The 14,416-nt window shown below is 42.3% G+C and overlaps 4 protein-coding genes and 1 long non-coding RNA gene across 5 annotated transcripts; 4 read left to right on the top strand and 1 right to left on the bottom strand.

Moving 5' to 3' along the window:
* Positions 1 to 2,037: 2,037 nt before the first annotated feature.
* LOC129582795 (uncharacterized) lies at positions 2,038 to 3,496 on the bottom strand. Its single transcript, XM_055474409.1, has 4 exons — positions 3,173 to 3,496; positions 2,614 to 2,859; positions 2,401 to 2,451; positions 2,038 to 2,254 (listed from the first exon to the last, which is right to left on the bottom strand). Exons 1-4 carry the CDS (start codon positions 3,465 to 3,467, stop codon positions 2,202 to 2,204), a joined length of 645 nt encoding a protein of 214 aa, XP_055330384.1. The 5' UTR covers positions 3,468 to 3,496; the 3' UTR covers positions 2,038 to 2,201.
* Positions 3,497 to 4,723: 1,227 nt separating this feature from the next.
* LOC129582877 (uncharacterized) lies at positions 4,724 to 5,491 on the top strand. The gene is made up of 3 exons (XR_008689692.1): positions 4,724 to 4,860; positions 4,916 to 5,056; positions 5,187 to 5,491. It is a non-coding gene; the product is annotated as an uncharacterized LOC129582877 (long non-coding RNA).
* Positions 5,492 to 7,463: 1,972 nt separating this feature from the next.
* Positions 7,464 to 8,916, top strand: LOC129582793 (uncharacterized). Its single transcript, XM_055474408.1, has 3 exons — positions 7,464 to 7,707; positions 8,176 to 8,307; positions 8,442 to 8,916. Exons 1-3 carry the CDS (start codon positions 7,662 to 7,664, stop codon positions 8,666 to 8,668), a joined length of 405 nt encoding a protein of 134 aa, XP_055330383.1. The 5' UTR covers positions 7,464 to 7,661; the 3' UTR covers positions 8,669 to 8,916.
* A 990-nt stretch (positions 8,917 to 9,906) lies between these two features.
* Positions 9,907 to 12,149, top strand: LOC129582769 (BTB/POZ domain-containing protein 6-like). The gene is made up of 6 exons (XM_055474379.1): positions 9,907 to 10,341; positions 10,486 to 10,599; positions 10,684 to 10,843; positions 10,912 to 11,090; positions 11,197 to 11,332; positions 11,613 to 12,149. Exons 1-6 carry the CDS (start codon positions 10,106 to 10,108, stop codon positions 11,916 to 11,918), a joined length of 1,131 nt encoding a protein of 376 aa, XP_055330354.1. The 5' UTR covers positions 9,907 to 10,105; the 3' UTR covers positions 11,919 to 12,149.
* Positions 12,150 to 12,643: 494 nt separating this feature from the next.
* On the top strand, positions 12,644 to 13,839 carry LOC129582828 (uncharacterized). Its single transcript, XM_055474443.1, has 3 exons — positions 12,644 to 12,914; positions 13,223 to 13,516; positions 13,808 to 13,839. Exons 1-3 carry the CDS (start codon positions 12,644 to 12,646, stop codon positions 13,837 to 13,839), a joined length of 597 nt encoding a protein of 198 aa, XP_055330418.1.
* Positions 13,840 to 14,416: the final 577 nt, after the last annotated feature.

The raw sequence follows: 14,416 nt of genomic DNA, 5'->3' as shown, positions 1-14,416 counted from the left end.
TTGATGAGGTAAACATTCTTGGCGTCCATGACGGCGTTCTGCGTAGGATGCCCTATGATGATCCAGGTTTGGTTGGAGAACTGGATGGTGGGCGGAGGAGGTGGGGGCGGCAGTGTGGGTATCAGGGTGGAGGTTGAGACCGGTGTTGTAGTTGTGGTCGTCGTGGTGCTAGGCAGAGTTTTGGTGGTCATGGCGCTGTCGGTAGTGGTATCGATGCCAGGCTGAACGATCATAAACGGTGGCAGAGTGTGGTGCGTGTCCGTCGATGAGAAAGGTCGCGGCCGAGGCTCTAAAATATTGAGGAAAAAGCTTCCAAACCAGCTTAAAATTTTTTGTATGCCGGACATTCAACTGACATAGAGTAACAAGTGCAAACATTTTGGTGAAGATAATACAGAATTAGCAGTCTCATAAATCTTTTTTAATTATGCACGATATTATGTCACGAGACTATGTAGTTAATACTCGTACATAATACTGTAATTCAAATAAACGTAACTGCTACACTTTGGCAAATGCGATTGAGACATAAGTTTGTAATAATTAATTACAGTAAAGTGCTTAAATAAAGCATGTAAATGTAATTTATCGTACATGTGCCGCTAAGACATGGATCGGATACGCAGTTACGAAGTCGCTTGCACACGCTGAAAATTTTTAGGCATCAGAATAAGTATTAATTTTTTAAACTCTCTTATCTTACTACTGCCAAACGATGCACCGGAATGCAGTATGAGAGCCTCCTGAGCCGGTTGTCTGACGGAAGCGGAATCAATGCCGGGGAGTTCTTCGCGCATATGCCGCAGCTGGGTCAGCGTGGTTTCGTACAGTCTCTGGTTGACCGCACTGGGGTTTCTCTGCACCAATTTCAGCAGATACTGGAAGACAATGTTCATCACCTGATAGATAAACGTCTGCAGGCCGTCGAAGAGCTGCTTCTGGATTGACGGTGTGGTGGATAGGTAGTGGGCTGCTGATTCCCGTGTCCTCAGCACGTTCTTGATCGATGACTTTGCAGCTGCATAATAACAAATTAATTTCAAAATGCAGCCCCTTTTCACCTCAGTGCTTCTAATTTTATTACAAATGATCTGGCCGTCATCGTTAACCGTGTTAGTTTATTTTATTTGATCGATCATTCATGCTGCTCCTGCGATTCTTCTCAGACTGCTTTGAAAAACCATGACGTTTATTAAAAAATTATTATGCAGAAAATCAGCCTATACGGTGTTTGAACGGAGAGGGCTTTCTAACATTAACAACATAACTGCAGATATATACAAAAAAATACATCTGCTTGCCGGAACTGGAAATAACTCATTTTTGATAAATTAAGTTGTGGTTCGATGAAAGTAAAAGTACATAAGCAAAAAAACTGTTCAGTCAATATTTATTTTTCATACCTTCTAGTTCGGTGAACGCCGCGCACAAATCCGTTAAATTCGCGTGCCCCTCTTGTTCATTAAGAAAGAGGAAGAACTGCGCTCGGCAACCACATCTATCCTGCTTACAGTACGCATCAGGAATCATGGCGCAGGTGGTCACTGTACATGCCCCCGGGTGACAGATCTTCCCGCCTTCCGCGACGAGATCACAGCCGTCGCTGACAAGTGGGATTTCAATCTCCACTTCGGTTCGACGAGCGCCACTCAGCGCCATCAACATCGCCCATGAAATCACCAAAAGGAACGACATTCTCAAGAATATACCGGTGAATGGGAAGCGCACGTTCCAGTGCGTTGCAGTCATGTAATCAACGCTGTAACTATTATGACTTTGACATTTTGCAGGTTATACTACGTATCCGCCCTGACGAAAATTACTGTTTGACCTCGCTTTGTTTTCTTGCACAAGAATTTGTTTGCGCATTGCTACTGTTACATGGAAAATTTCGTTGGAGGTCAACACTCAATGAAATCTTGGCAAATTTTGTAATAATTTTAGGATGATGGAGTTATATATCGCACTTTACGGACATCGACCGCATATACAGCATATAAAATCTGCAGCAAATGCAACGTATTTTCACAGCAGGACATTTATTTTCGAGTCATTAACTGTATAAACCAACCAGCCAGAACTTCAGCCGACTGACAAAAAATATCCGTGCGCCCAGCGCCTGGAAAGCAGAAAGTTTAATCTAGAAGACAGCCATTCTTTGCACTTATTGGTTCGGATCATCGCGGTATAATTTGCCGGCTTCAAAATTCTTGGACATCAGCGGATGCGTCGGACTGCTCATCGTCTGTAATTTCTACAAAAGAAATATAGCTGAATTTACAAAGAAAAAACGCGCTGCAATTTCCATTCAAAAATCAGAATTACATTGTTACAATCCCGCTTTTAGAAATTAGTGGTCTTAATTTAAATTGATTTTTAGTTAAGTAACCGTATACTTACTGTAAAGTTGTCCGCTCTCATCCATTAGGAAGACACTCTCGTCGTTGGAAACTGTAACACAATCACCGTCACATAATTAAGACAGCTTTTGGAAAATGAATACTTTGTTATTGATACATGTCTTCAATGTCAAAGCACCCACTTTTTATGATTAGAATTTTAAACAGTATCATTGATGCTTTAAGTACACAAACAACGCACAATAATTCTTACCGGCATCCTTCAACTTCTTCTGAAGATCCTGCTGCAGATCCAACAAGGTGTTGTAGCGTTGGAAGGTGGCGGAATTGGGTTTGCGCTCGCTGAGCTGTTTGGCGTAGTGGACGACGATCTTCATTACATCACCGATGAATGTGTTCAAGCCGCGGAAAACGTCCTTCAGGATGGCGGGATTCTCCGATACAATGTCGGCGGCGCGCTCTTCAGTGGACAGCACGGTCTGCAGGGAACCCTTGGCCGCTAAAAATAACCGGAACCACATACAATGATTTATAGCAGCTAAATATCTTAGTAAAAGCTTTCTCAGCAAGATAGATCAAATTCTGCAAAACATTTAAAATAGCGGCTGCACGATTACAGAAGAATGAATAAGCAGTTTATTATGATACGAAAAAATTTACAATAAGAGGGCAACGGGTAATTTTAACCACTTTAATAACGAAATGGATATTTTTTTAAAAATTCAAAAAAGTCATTAATTTATAGCTCTTAATGATTGTTAATAAATGCATAGCGGGAATGTAAATCGTCGGTTACGTTCAGCAAAAATTACCATCAATATCGGCTCCGGCTTTGCAGAAGCTGGTGACCTCGGCGTAGTTCCTCTCCACCGGTTCGGTGCGGGGATCGTTGGCCAGGGAGAAGAAACGGGCTCGGCAGCCGCACTGATCCGACAGACATATGGCTGACGGTACGATGTTGCAGGTGGCGCTGCGGCAGGCATCGGGAGAGCATGCCTTTCCGCCGGCGGCCACCAGGTCACAACGCTGCGCCGCGGTCAGGGGCTCCTTCTGGGCATTGACGGCCAGCAGCGCCGATAAGCACAGGCAGATGGTAAAGGTCAACATTTTTAACGGAGACGATTTGATAGATTGGGTCAGTGTAAAAAATGACTCTGTAGGTTTCTGGTGTCCGTGTAACGGCTTTATATACCAGTTGAAAATATCCGTTTTGCCGTTTTCGATTCGCAGCAGATCCGGAATGAGACCTACCGTACGTATGTCTGCTGACCCGAAGATGGCTGCGACCAAAGACATTAGAGGCATAAAACTGTCGGTTCTCGTGTACCATCTGAAAGATACAAAAGATGATTGCGCTATATCAGTTTTTTTCGGATTTGAATGAAAATTCATTTGTGTAAATATATAGCTAGTTGGATCCGTTACACACATGCAGTCAAATTATTCTCAGAAGTATAGAACGTATAATATGTTGTTCGCAAGTACACAAAGAAACCAGGAAAGTGCATCAAATTTTCTGCTCTGTCATGGAAGCAAATTGGCATTTGTTGTACGAGTACATCTGCTGTTTCATAACAAAATTGCTCTATGGAGCAAGAAATTCTAGAATCGATTTAGAATGACCAACAATTGCGCCACCGATAGGTTTTCGGGTATCGCAAAAGTATCATCCTTGTCCTATTTCGTGACCTTTAACGTCTCATGCTTTAAACTGAATATGTCGTTCTTTTACTGCAAACGACATCCAAAAAAATATTTCGATTAATTGTTATAAGTAGTTTTTATCATTTCTAAGCAGAAGTGAGGAGTTTGAATTAAAAACGTTATCATGACGCAAAATGCACATTAAGCGCAAAGTCCTGCGCGGCAACTCTTGCTGTTTTTCCATTTTTTATTAAAGTAACATGTGCTCACGAATCAAACCACGTCCATACGAATCATCCAATACAACTTCGTTGTACTAGAAAATGTTTGCCACGCGTTATACTTTGTACATATTTAAAAAATTTAGTGTTCACACTATTAAAAGGTTTGTGCAATAAAGGCCGCAGAACACAATGTAGATTACTGCAAGTTGAATCAAAACTGAATTAATTATCTGATATTGTTATTCTCCGACACTGTTGTTGAATTATGAATGCAGAAACACGCAGCACACGATCGTATGATCATATTGTATAATTCAATTTTTAACGTTGGAGTTCCTTGGGGCATCCTAGATTACAACATCATGGTAAACGTATAGCACAGTGGGTATCACATACTTCCTGCCGGCGAGCGGAAGAATATCATTTCGATTGTGTAATGTATGTGTAACGCAATCAGCAAAGTGTAAACTATCGCTTAATCAAACGCTGCTAAAACTTCATACTTTTGGGATATATCTTTGATTTCACTAATGCTTTCCGGGTTTACTAGTTTTTCACTGCTGTAGTATATTTATTTATTACCTCATCGCTAATAACGATGCTCCAGTGGACGATTATACTGACAATTTTAGGTAGAGTTTTACAGTTACGTTATAACCAAGTTCGGCTAAAGATGTAGGTTTGTAGGTGCCGGCGTTGACGCTTTAAAATGCCACACGCATCGCACTACGAAGTCGGAGTGGGATTACACCGACACGTACACAGCCACATGCCAACCGGACGAAATATGCCGGACAGAATTAACGCGGATTTCCTTTTGCGACATCGGTACGTCTATAACATCATCCGCTGTAAAGTGATAAAATTATTGCCCATCACTGATGGGCCATCAGTCAGCAGCATTTGTACATTGTACTGTAACTCTTATTAACTGAATCACCGTATGCACTTTGAACAGAAGTCACCTCCCGAGGATGCGCAAAGCGGAGCGATGGCACTAATCTCGGATGTAGCATAACCCGGAAGAACCTGGCAATGACGTGCTTCTGTGATACCGATAAATGTAACGGAAACAACAAACACGGCTTCCCCGAGTTTTTGAATCTTATGCAGAATTTTAGTCCGCGGTTACATTTAAAATCGTACGGTGCTTATAGCATGATAATAATTGCTCTGATTCTGGTATTTTGTGGAAGCTAAAAACCGTCTTTCTTACGCTTCATGAACAATTATGTAAAATATATGGCGCTATTTGTTACAGAAACTGAGAGCCAACAATCAGATCTACTATTACTACATTTACTATTAGTATTAGAAATTCAGTGCATGATGCTGTTCCGCAGTGCTTAATTTGTACCAAGATTTCGCAACTGATGGTTATCTACCGTATAGCTTTAATTGGTAAAAGCCTGAATGATTATACGGTACATGCATATTTGGAATGCTAGATACAGGAATATAACATCCTACATACAGGAATACAACAGATTTTCATAGGACGAAAACAGCGGAAGCGTGTCTGCGTTAGTGTATTTGAATAAAGTCCTAACGCTAACGCATCTGGTCACTTTTTCTTTATATCTCTTATATTTTCTAGTACTTCTATAAGTCATACAGTGTGCACCAATAAATGCGAATTACTGGAAAATCTAAACTGAAGACTCGGCATTAAGCGCTAAAATGGCGGTAGATATGATTGCTGATCAAATGCTTAAGCCTCCAGTTGTAATAAACACTACACAATAAGACCGTAAATGTATAATTACGATACACGGCAGAATCTGGATGCTCTGCCGCACATTCTAGCTGCTGTCGCAACATTTTCGATCGAATTCTGCATTTGTTGGCTATAGTTTTTGAATGGAAGTCGGTTTGCAATATTGTTTGAATAAAACAAAATGGTACTGCATTGTACGTACTATGCTGTGTACGCAGCGATGCAAACAATCGTGTAATGCACGATCACGAACACGGTATATCGTAATCTAGTAATCTCGTACAGATATGTACAAAAGCCTGACAGAGGGATGGTGCATGGATTATACATGTCATTGTTTCGAAAACAAACGCACTAAAACATACGAAGGAAACCGTTTTTTTTTTATTTTTGCTGTACTGGCTCCACTCTTTCGGTTGTATAAATGTTAAGCACTTGATGCACAGCCGCCTTGCAGTACAGAAAGTTCAAATGGCTTCGAAGTCCGAAGGGAAACGCGCAGTTTTCCAGGTTACTATTTCCACTATGCGGTTGAGCTATAATGTCGTTTGTATGATACCGGAATGCCTTCCACACTTAAGGAATGCCTTCACGCCACACGCGCGTTTTTCCCATGCTTTTTTGATTGCATAAGATGTTATTTGTTTTGCTGTTTTCTCTAAAGACTGTGATATTTGGAATTTGCCGCGAATATAAGCGTGACGGCTTCGCAAGTTTTGGGAGCTGCTATTTATTTGAGTGTTCTGAGTCGAGGAAGTCACCAATAAAGACCATCGTAGTACTGTACATACGGCAAGAGCTCTTTTCCCGTCGTAGCAATTGGCGTGAAGAACGAGATCTCATCCTTCACGCCACTTGTTACGAGGGGCAAAGAATCTCTTGCAGCCTGCACCGCACAGTCCCTTAAACCGGAATGGATTTCGCATCATATATTCATGCGTACCCGTGACATAAATTCACAGTTCATGGGCAAATGTACGGTGATGTCGCTGATGTACCTACACAACGCACCCATCTACGAAAACTCAGAACTGGTTACACGATCAATAATTATCCGTCCGTGTCATGTTACCGAAAGAGATGCGCTAGTCGGTTACAAAATACTGGCTGGTACTCTGTTGCGCCATAATCCTACTCTGGTGCGTAAATGTTTAGCTTAATCTTCCGATGCTCTCTTTTGATAATGTGCAAAACGTTACCATGGAACGCTTTACTGGATAAAAACAAGTGAGTAATTAGTCCCAACGCGACGCTCATCTACATACTTTTGCCAGTGTCGCGCTTGATCTGCATGACTTGCTTAGCAGTTAAGCTTCCTTGCCGGAAATAACGTTAATAAATTACACTATCTGAGAAAACTGAACAACATAATAGTAATATTTTATATTTAATGGCCACCTTAGGCGTAATCAGTCATCGCATGCATGGAATAAGTGAATAATATTATGCTGACAGCAGTTAGAGCTCAGCATCGTGAATGCGCAGATTTCATGAGCGGGGGCTTTTCCGTTCTTTACCGGCACCGTATGCTTGCTCAAGCCCCTCTGATCCCAACCAGCTGTCTACCGTAGTGCTCACGTTTCATCTGCATGGCGAACTACACAAAATTATTAAGATGCATACTACGCTGCTTGAGCGGTGAGTCGGTGACTATACGAAGCGCTGGATTCGGATGTAACAATTTTGCAGGTAATCGAACCAGTTTTATATGAAAACATGCTATGGATTTTATTGTCGCACTTGCCATTTCTCCTTTGGTCAGGTAAGCAGAATGTCAAATCGGTACTGTATAGTGTAAATTATAGATACGTACAGTTCTCATGATTAGTTTGCTCCGTGTTTATATAAATTGTACGTAAGCAACAGAAACTGTTTTTGTGTAAGTTTATTAGGAGTCTAATCTAAAAAAATTACATTTATTTCACATTCCATTCATTCTGCTGTAAAGATACAATATTTTGTGATGCGAGCCTAATTAGACACCAATTTGTATCGCATTAGATACTTTGCCGGGACAAAAAACCAAAGTCGCTATTCGATACCGTTTGGATGATTTTCAAATTGTATTTGTGGATTTTTGCTTGAAAAGAGGCCTTTCATGGATAAATGAGAAATAGTTATGGAAATAAACATTTTTATATGAAAATCGTGTTACGGAAAAACGTTATGTACTGTATCTATAAAGTATAAAGAATCTATTTAGATGTGTAGTATATGGTGCGAATTGCAGGAACCGGCGCCGGAGGCCTAAAATGCATCAGCGGTACACATCCGTTAGAGCGGTCAATGGTGAAGACTGACACGTGTAAAGCTGATCAGGTGTGCTTCGGAACTCTAACAAAAACTGCCCAGGATACAGTAGGTACAGGAAACAAAATGTTCTCACCGTAGGGTTAGGAGCAGCTCGCAAAATTTGGAGTTCTAGACTGTTGTAATAGTACTGCTGCTTGTTTGGTGGTAGATGTACCGCGTGATAAACATTTTTCGGTGCGTTAGTACTAGAACAAGCCGGATGTGCCATCATGGATAGCACCAAGAAACTGGGATGTGTCATGTCCAGTCCTGAAGATATTCGCATGGTGTGCCACTGCGATACAGACCGCTGCAATCAGTATGGCTTCCGGGATTTCGCGCAAGCTGAATCTGGATCATGCGTTGCCTCTGGCAGTAAAATCGGCATTGTTACAGCGGCAGTAATTCTAATACACCGCTACTTTCAGTAGGACACTTAGTGGACCATTGAACACAGAATTGGCCGTAATAATAATAATAGAATGTGTATGCTTGTACCTGACCACCGGTAATGTATTTTGCAGTTAGTGGTTTAATTTTTTCAGTGCTTCGTTACTGTTCTACTGGAGCACGTAACGACTCTCATGCTTTCGGTGAATTTTACCGGCTCTTTTCTCGATGTCTACAATTCTCGGTTTGGTTCTTGCATGACTTGCTCAATTCTTGCTCAAGTCCTCAACTCCATGCTGATGAGAAATGCTGTGCAAATCGTTGTTTGGTTTTGCTGATGCAGTGACATGTCGCCCAAGTTGGTGCAAGTGCAACCGTCGTGTCCGATTCCGGTCGTACCATTTACACTGCCTTTGACTCTACGGTACCTGCCGCATTAGATCTTATTCCTGGTAAAGTTTAACCGCCACTCCAGTACAACAATAAACATATAGGCTATTGTTTCAATTTTTAATGCAATCCTAAATAAACGACTCAAAAGGAAATTAACCAGCTGCGGGTGTGCTCACGAACGGTGTACGATTAAGCATTTGCATTACTTCTGGCAAAACTTGTATCATCTTGATACATCTGTTTTCTTTTTCAATAACCATTACCTTTTAAATTTTGCAGAAATGGCTAGAAGTATCCTGCAGGTATCGGCATAGCATACCACGGAAGAAAAACCGAAAATTTTGGTTTGTGCGTTGTGTATATAGTCTATAGTTCGTTCCTAATTGGGATGTATCGGTTTTACGATGTCACGCCATTAAGGGTTAGGGAGCAATATGTTGAGGAGTATTGATTTCCCACCGCGACCTGCACCTCTTTCTAAAAACGCATTAGTTGAGTAAACAAAGTGTTACAGAGTTAGTTCCTGGAAGGCCCACGAAAATATAATTATGACACAGGGTACTGTTCCTTGCAATTTGCACAGAATGGCAGTTGCGGTATTATTAAAAGTTATTGACGGTAAGACGGTATACACGTAAAATTATTAATATTGACGTACAGACTGTACGTACAGTACAGTACGTACTAATTATGCAGTAACGTACCGCGCTGAAAGGCGATTTATTAAACTGCACTGCACTGTACGGCTTCATTAATTTTTATACACGGTGCATAGTGCGTACGATGTGTAGCAGTATTGACTCGTGAGTACGGACTACTGACCGAGTGCGGATGTTATTGCGTCAAAGGCTTTAAGTTTCACTTAGCTTGGTGTGAAAAGCAAATGATTCCAATGATTTCTGCTCCAAAACCGGATCTAACAAACTCTCACTGCCGTCCAAAGTGCTAGTAGTTCGATTAGTGACAGGCTTCTGCTTGTGCCTCTCAGACCTTTCCAGTCTTACACACGTTCCGCAGCCTACTTCTGCTAGATCTGTTCATTCGAATACTACAAGCTTTCGCGATTAATTCCCCCAGAAGGCACGATGGAGATCCCAGCGATTCCTGCAATTCCCCGCAAAGTCTCCACACGGAAGGAACGGCCCCCGGCTGCAACCGCGTCGTCGTCCAAACCCCAGGAGCCTGTACAACGCAGCGCGGACTGGCAGAATGACGGGGAACTGACCGCCAGCCAGCGGAACGAAATCGTCCTGCGTAATGGCTCCTTCAGCGATGTTCTCTTCCATGTTGGCAAGAAACAGGTTCCTGTTTACGCTCACAAGTGAGTTGTCGTACAGTAGTTATCTAGTGAATATGATAAGTAACACAGTAATAAATATGAAGATTATGTAAGTTTCGCCATTTTTACCTGCAGTCCCAATAAAGCAGGCAATGGATAACCAATAAGCTGTTTGTGAAATTGCAGATTATTGCTGGCGATGGGCAGCACGGTATTCGCCCAGATGGTGTACGATGAAAATCTGGATATTCCCAAAGTCCTGGAGGATGTGGAACCCGACGTGTTTGAGATCCTCCTCATGTAGGTTATCTGTTTCTTAATAATCAGTCGAGCTTTTTTAGAATTCATGATCAGTTTAAAAGAATACGCTGCTGATGATTGTAGGTCAGTGTATTCCATCAAGGAGGACAACGTGGACGCCAGCAACGCCACGGCGGTTCTCAAAGCGGCCCGAACGTACGGCGCCAGACGTCTGGAAGTTTACTGCATGGGGAAGGTGTACGACAGTATCGATGCCGATGACCACTGTGCCATGTGGACGACGGTGAGTTTTCTTTTCGCTGTATTCCATTCATCGCATCCGTGCAGTTGTAAAACGGTAAATTATTGTAGGCTCTCGCGGCTGGCGATGCGGATACGGCGGAACGCGCTCTGGCCAGGATCGACGAGGCCTTCGACACGGCCAGTCAGCAGGCGTCGTTCTTGGCGCTCAGTGTCAAGGACTTGGTGGAGCTCTTCCGACGGGATACGTTGAAAGCCGATGAAATGGACGTCTATCACGCGGCGGAACGGTACATTTACTAGTAGTAAACATATTTTCTTTGCGCTTCAAGTAATTCCCATGGTGGGCTGAAATTCTTGTGCGGTTACTGTAAATATGACAGTATTTCTTCGCAGATGGGCAGAGGCGGTGTGCAAGCAGCACAAATCGGACGACACGCCACAGAATCGTCGGACAGTCCTTGGCGAAGCACTGGACCAGATTCGTTTCCCACTTATGACGCCGGAAGAACTTACGAACGGACCCGTTAAGGTGCGAATTCAGTTATTAGATAGTATTTTTTAACAAGATTTGCAACTATTTCGGTGTTTTATTTTACTGCAAGCATTGGATGTTAATTCATATTTCATAAATACAAATGTTTTAGAGATAAATTGCACGTAGATATTTAAAGCATATTTAATTGCAAATATTATTATTATTACAATGAATAAAATAAAAATGAAGTATTTGTGAAATAATATAGTAAATACTGTATAACCGTAAAATGTTTCTGTATAGTCTTCGCTGATGCATAATCTGTTATTTTCAGACGGGACTGCTGCAGCCGCAGGACGTGACGGACATCATGCGCTACTGGTTCCAGAAGCCGACGCCGGTTATTCGTTTCCGCGGGGATAAACGCAGTGGCACCGTGGCCATGGATGCTGACGACAGTCAGCCGGAAAACGAGGAGAACGAAGTCCCCGACACGGCGACCGAAACCCCTGCTCAGAAACGCAAAACACTGCTGCAATCTACTCCCGACAACGAGCGGAAGACGCGCCGCACCTCGGGAAAAGCCCAGGCCAGTCCGGAGAAGGTGACGCGGGTCAGCAACAAAAAGCAGCGTTTTTGATGCTAACGACACGGAGGAATTTTCGTGGCATTTAGGCCAGTTCGACTGGAAATCGCTCATGAATGAAAATTGTTGAGATTTTGTATTAATTTTTATTTTTTATCGGGATTGCTATGTGTTTTCGCGTGCCGTTTGCGCCTTGTGGTATGTTATCGTGCGCAAAACTTGCGGAAATCTCATGATGGATTTGTACAAAAGTGATTTTTTGTTGCAGCGTGAGGGATAATTGTTGTCAGGAAGTGAATAAAATAATTTTTCTTAGGGCGTGTGAACTGAAATTCGAAACTGACATACAGGCTATACATACGGACAATTCCTTAAACTCTCGCAAAGTGTTGCACCAAGTCCTATTTTCTGGCGATGCAAATATAAATAATCTCGCATTACATTGAGTCATGAACTTATTCAGCTCGTTTTGCCAATATCGTTGCGCAGCACCAGGATTCATACTCAGTACCAGAAAACCACTTTAACATCGTTATTGTCGTCTTAAAATTCAAGCTGGCAAGTTGCCGTCGCCGCGAAATCTGACGCAACGGTACCCGGATTTATCGTTGTAAAACACTGTACGTGTTAACTGCGAAGTTCGAATAGGCTGCAGATTTGACGCGCTCGGTACATACTGCATCCCAGCGTGTCACCATTACTTTAGTCTGCATTAACTATCCTTTCCAGTTTTAGCGATAAAGCACAAGCAGTAGCAAATTCATAAGACTGTGTAGAAAATGATGACCTTTATGGTATGCATGTTGACGGCCCTGATGGGTGTTGTGGTCGCACAGAAGTTCCCCTTATCGCCGACGTTCCGTTGCAATCCGTTGGAGGGGAAATTCTGCCGTCCCGATGTCTGCGAGAATGCCACGTGCCAGCTGCTGCCGACCGCGCTCTGTGTGTCCGACAAATGTGGATGCCGGAAGCAGTTCTACTATTACGTCCGGGAGAAGAACACCTTCTTCTGCGTGACGAAGCTGTGCCAGGCCGCCACCGACATGGAAGGTAATTCAAACGCCTATACGACATTTCTTCGTTTTCAGAAATTTAACATATTTCTGTAGTTATAGTAATAATCAGAATTTTCATAATTACAGGATACATTATCGTATAATATTATCGTTATTTATCTTATAATTATAGTTTAATTTCTACTTAGATCATACTGCTTCCGCATATATACGGATTTTTATATTTTATTATTTTTAATACGATCACAAGCGCATTAATTATTTTTTGCGCGGAAGCTTCTGTGCTTTCCACTTATGCGTATACTGCATTATTCGGTTGTCATGACCTTTTTGACGTTACAGAATCGCAGAGTTTAATGCGGAAGGTACTGGGTAAAGACCAGACGCTGCTGAACATCATCTCCCATAACCCCGCCCTGGTCAGCTACCTACTGCAAGGAAACAACATGTTCGGCACGGATGTGAAGAAGAGCGTGGTGGATCACCTGAAGGCGGTGGCCGAGCAGGAGCCGACCGACGCCAATCTGCAACGCTACCAGACGGCGCTGCACGAACTCAACGCCGCCACACGCACACCGCCGGCGACCAATACCAGCGCGACTAACGATCCAGAGTGGAACTTCTGGTCATTGCCAAGTACATAATACTACATATGTTCTGCTGCTCAGAATTACTTACACAATTCGTCTTTGCAACGGAGGATGTTTAATTACAGAACTATATTGAAAATACTTTATAAGCACAAGTACTTAATTTGACAAGTAAGCCCATCGACACAACACAGGTTAATTAGCTTTGCTTTGTCTACATATTACAATCTGAAGATATTCTTGTGAATCATAAAAAATTTTTCTGGAACTGTAAATGTTCATAGATTTCGATATTTTGCATTGGTTTCATCGATGATTGCCGTTTCGTTATTTGCAGATGACCCCGAGCAGGAGCAAGATAATTCGTGAGCGGAGAACGCAGGACAAGCTAACGATGTACCCTTGATCAATTGTTGTATAATCATGAGTCGGCAATGTCATAGTGCACTGTTAAATAAAATTTAATTAGTGGTTAATGGTTTAGCGAGCGGATGGTGTTTCCAGAGAGACTTTACGATCTCCTACAGGCTACAGCAATGTCTGCCCTTTCTGCATCGGTTTTTACGGTTATGCATGTTCTTAGTAAAGAATAGAACGCATTTTCTCAATTTCTCAAGCACATGGTGCTAACTTTTTTGTACGCTTACCGCAGTTACGAGTCCAATCAGAAATTTATAAAAGAATACACCTGAAATTTGTACTCGCATCAACGACAATTTAATAATAACTTACACAAGAGAACATGTAAAATGAGAAGCAGAACGTTGCCTGAAACACTTCCGTAGCTACAGATATCTGTACAGTGTACATCATACATGGTATCCGATCTGTTGTTTTAGCTATTTTTTTAGGTAGCCGTTATCCTAGGCGGTCATGCGCAACACCGTGACACTTGTACTTACTTTATTGCCAAACCCATTTTCGGGTACGACAGTGCAGGCTGTGC

This window comes from Paramacrobiotus metropolitanus, unplaced genomic scaffold (genome assembly GCF_019649055.1).
Source record: "Paramacrobiotus metropolitanus isolate TYO unplaced genomic scaffold, Prichtersi_v1.0 Parri_scaffold0000008, whole genome shotgun sequence".
NCBI lineage: Eukaryota > Metazoa > Tardigrada > Eutardigrada > Parachela > Macrobiotidae > Paramacrobiotus > Paramacrobiotus metropolitanus.
This window is presented reverse-complemented; position numbering and strand designations above follow the sequence as displayed.

Excerpts from the sequence above, each read along its gene's own strand:
- LOC129582795 (XM_055474409.1), bottom strand. The coding sequence starts at position 3,467 with ATGTTGACCTTTACCATCTGCCTGTGCTTATCGGCGCTGCTGGCCGTC. Across the intron at positions 2,860-3,172 it reads AGCCGGAGCCGATATTGATG|CGGCCAAGGGTTCCCTGCAG; the intron begins GTAATTTTTGCT and ends GGTTATTTTTAG. Across the intron at positions 2,255-2,400 it reads TGAGAGCGGACAACTTTACA|AAATTACAGACGATGAGCAG; the intron begins GTAAGTATACGG and ends TTTCTTTTGTAG.
- LOC129582793 (XM_055474408.1), top strand. The coding sequence starts at position 7,662 with ATGCTATGGATTTTATTGTCGCACTTGCCATTTCTCCTTTGGTCAG. Across the intron at positions 7,708-8,175 it reads GCCATTTCTCCTTTGGTCAG|GAACCGGCGCCGGAGGCCTA; the intron begins GTAAGCAGAATG and ends TGCGAATTGCAG. Across the intron at positions 8,308-8,441 it reads AACTGCCCAGGATACAGTAG|TACTAGAACAAGCCGGATGT; the intron begins GTACAGGAAACA and ends TCGGTGCGTTAG.
- LOC129582769 (XM_055474379.1), top strand. The coding sequence starts at position 10,106 with ATGGAGATCCCAGCGATTCCTGCAATTCCCCGCAAAGTCTCCACACGG. Across the intron at positions 10,342-10,485 it reads GTTCCTGTTTACGCTCACAA|ATTATTGCTGGCGATGGGCA; the intron begins GTGAGTTGTCGT and ends GTGAAATTGCAG. Across the intron at positions 10,600-10,683 it reads GTGTTTGAGATCCTCCTCAT|GTCAGTGTATTCCATCAAGG; the intron begins GTAGGTTATCTG and ends TGATGATTGTAG.
- LOC129582828 (XM_055474443.1), top strand. The coding sequence starts at position 12,644 with ATGATGACCTTTATGGTATGCATGTTGACGGCCCTGATGGGTGTTGTG. Across the intron at positions 12,915-13,222 it reads GGCCGCCACCGACATGGAAG|AATCGCAGAGTTTAATGCGG; the intron begins GTAATTCAAACG and ends TTGACGTTACAG. Across the intron at positions 13,517-13,807 it reads GAACTTCTGGTCATTGCCAA|ATGACCCCGAGCAGGAGCAA; the intron begins GTACATAATACT and ends CGTTATTTGCAG.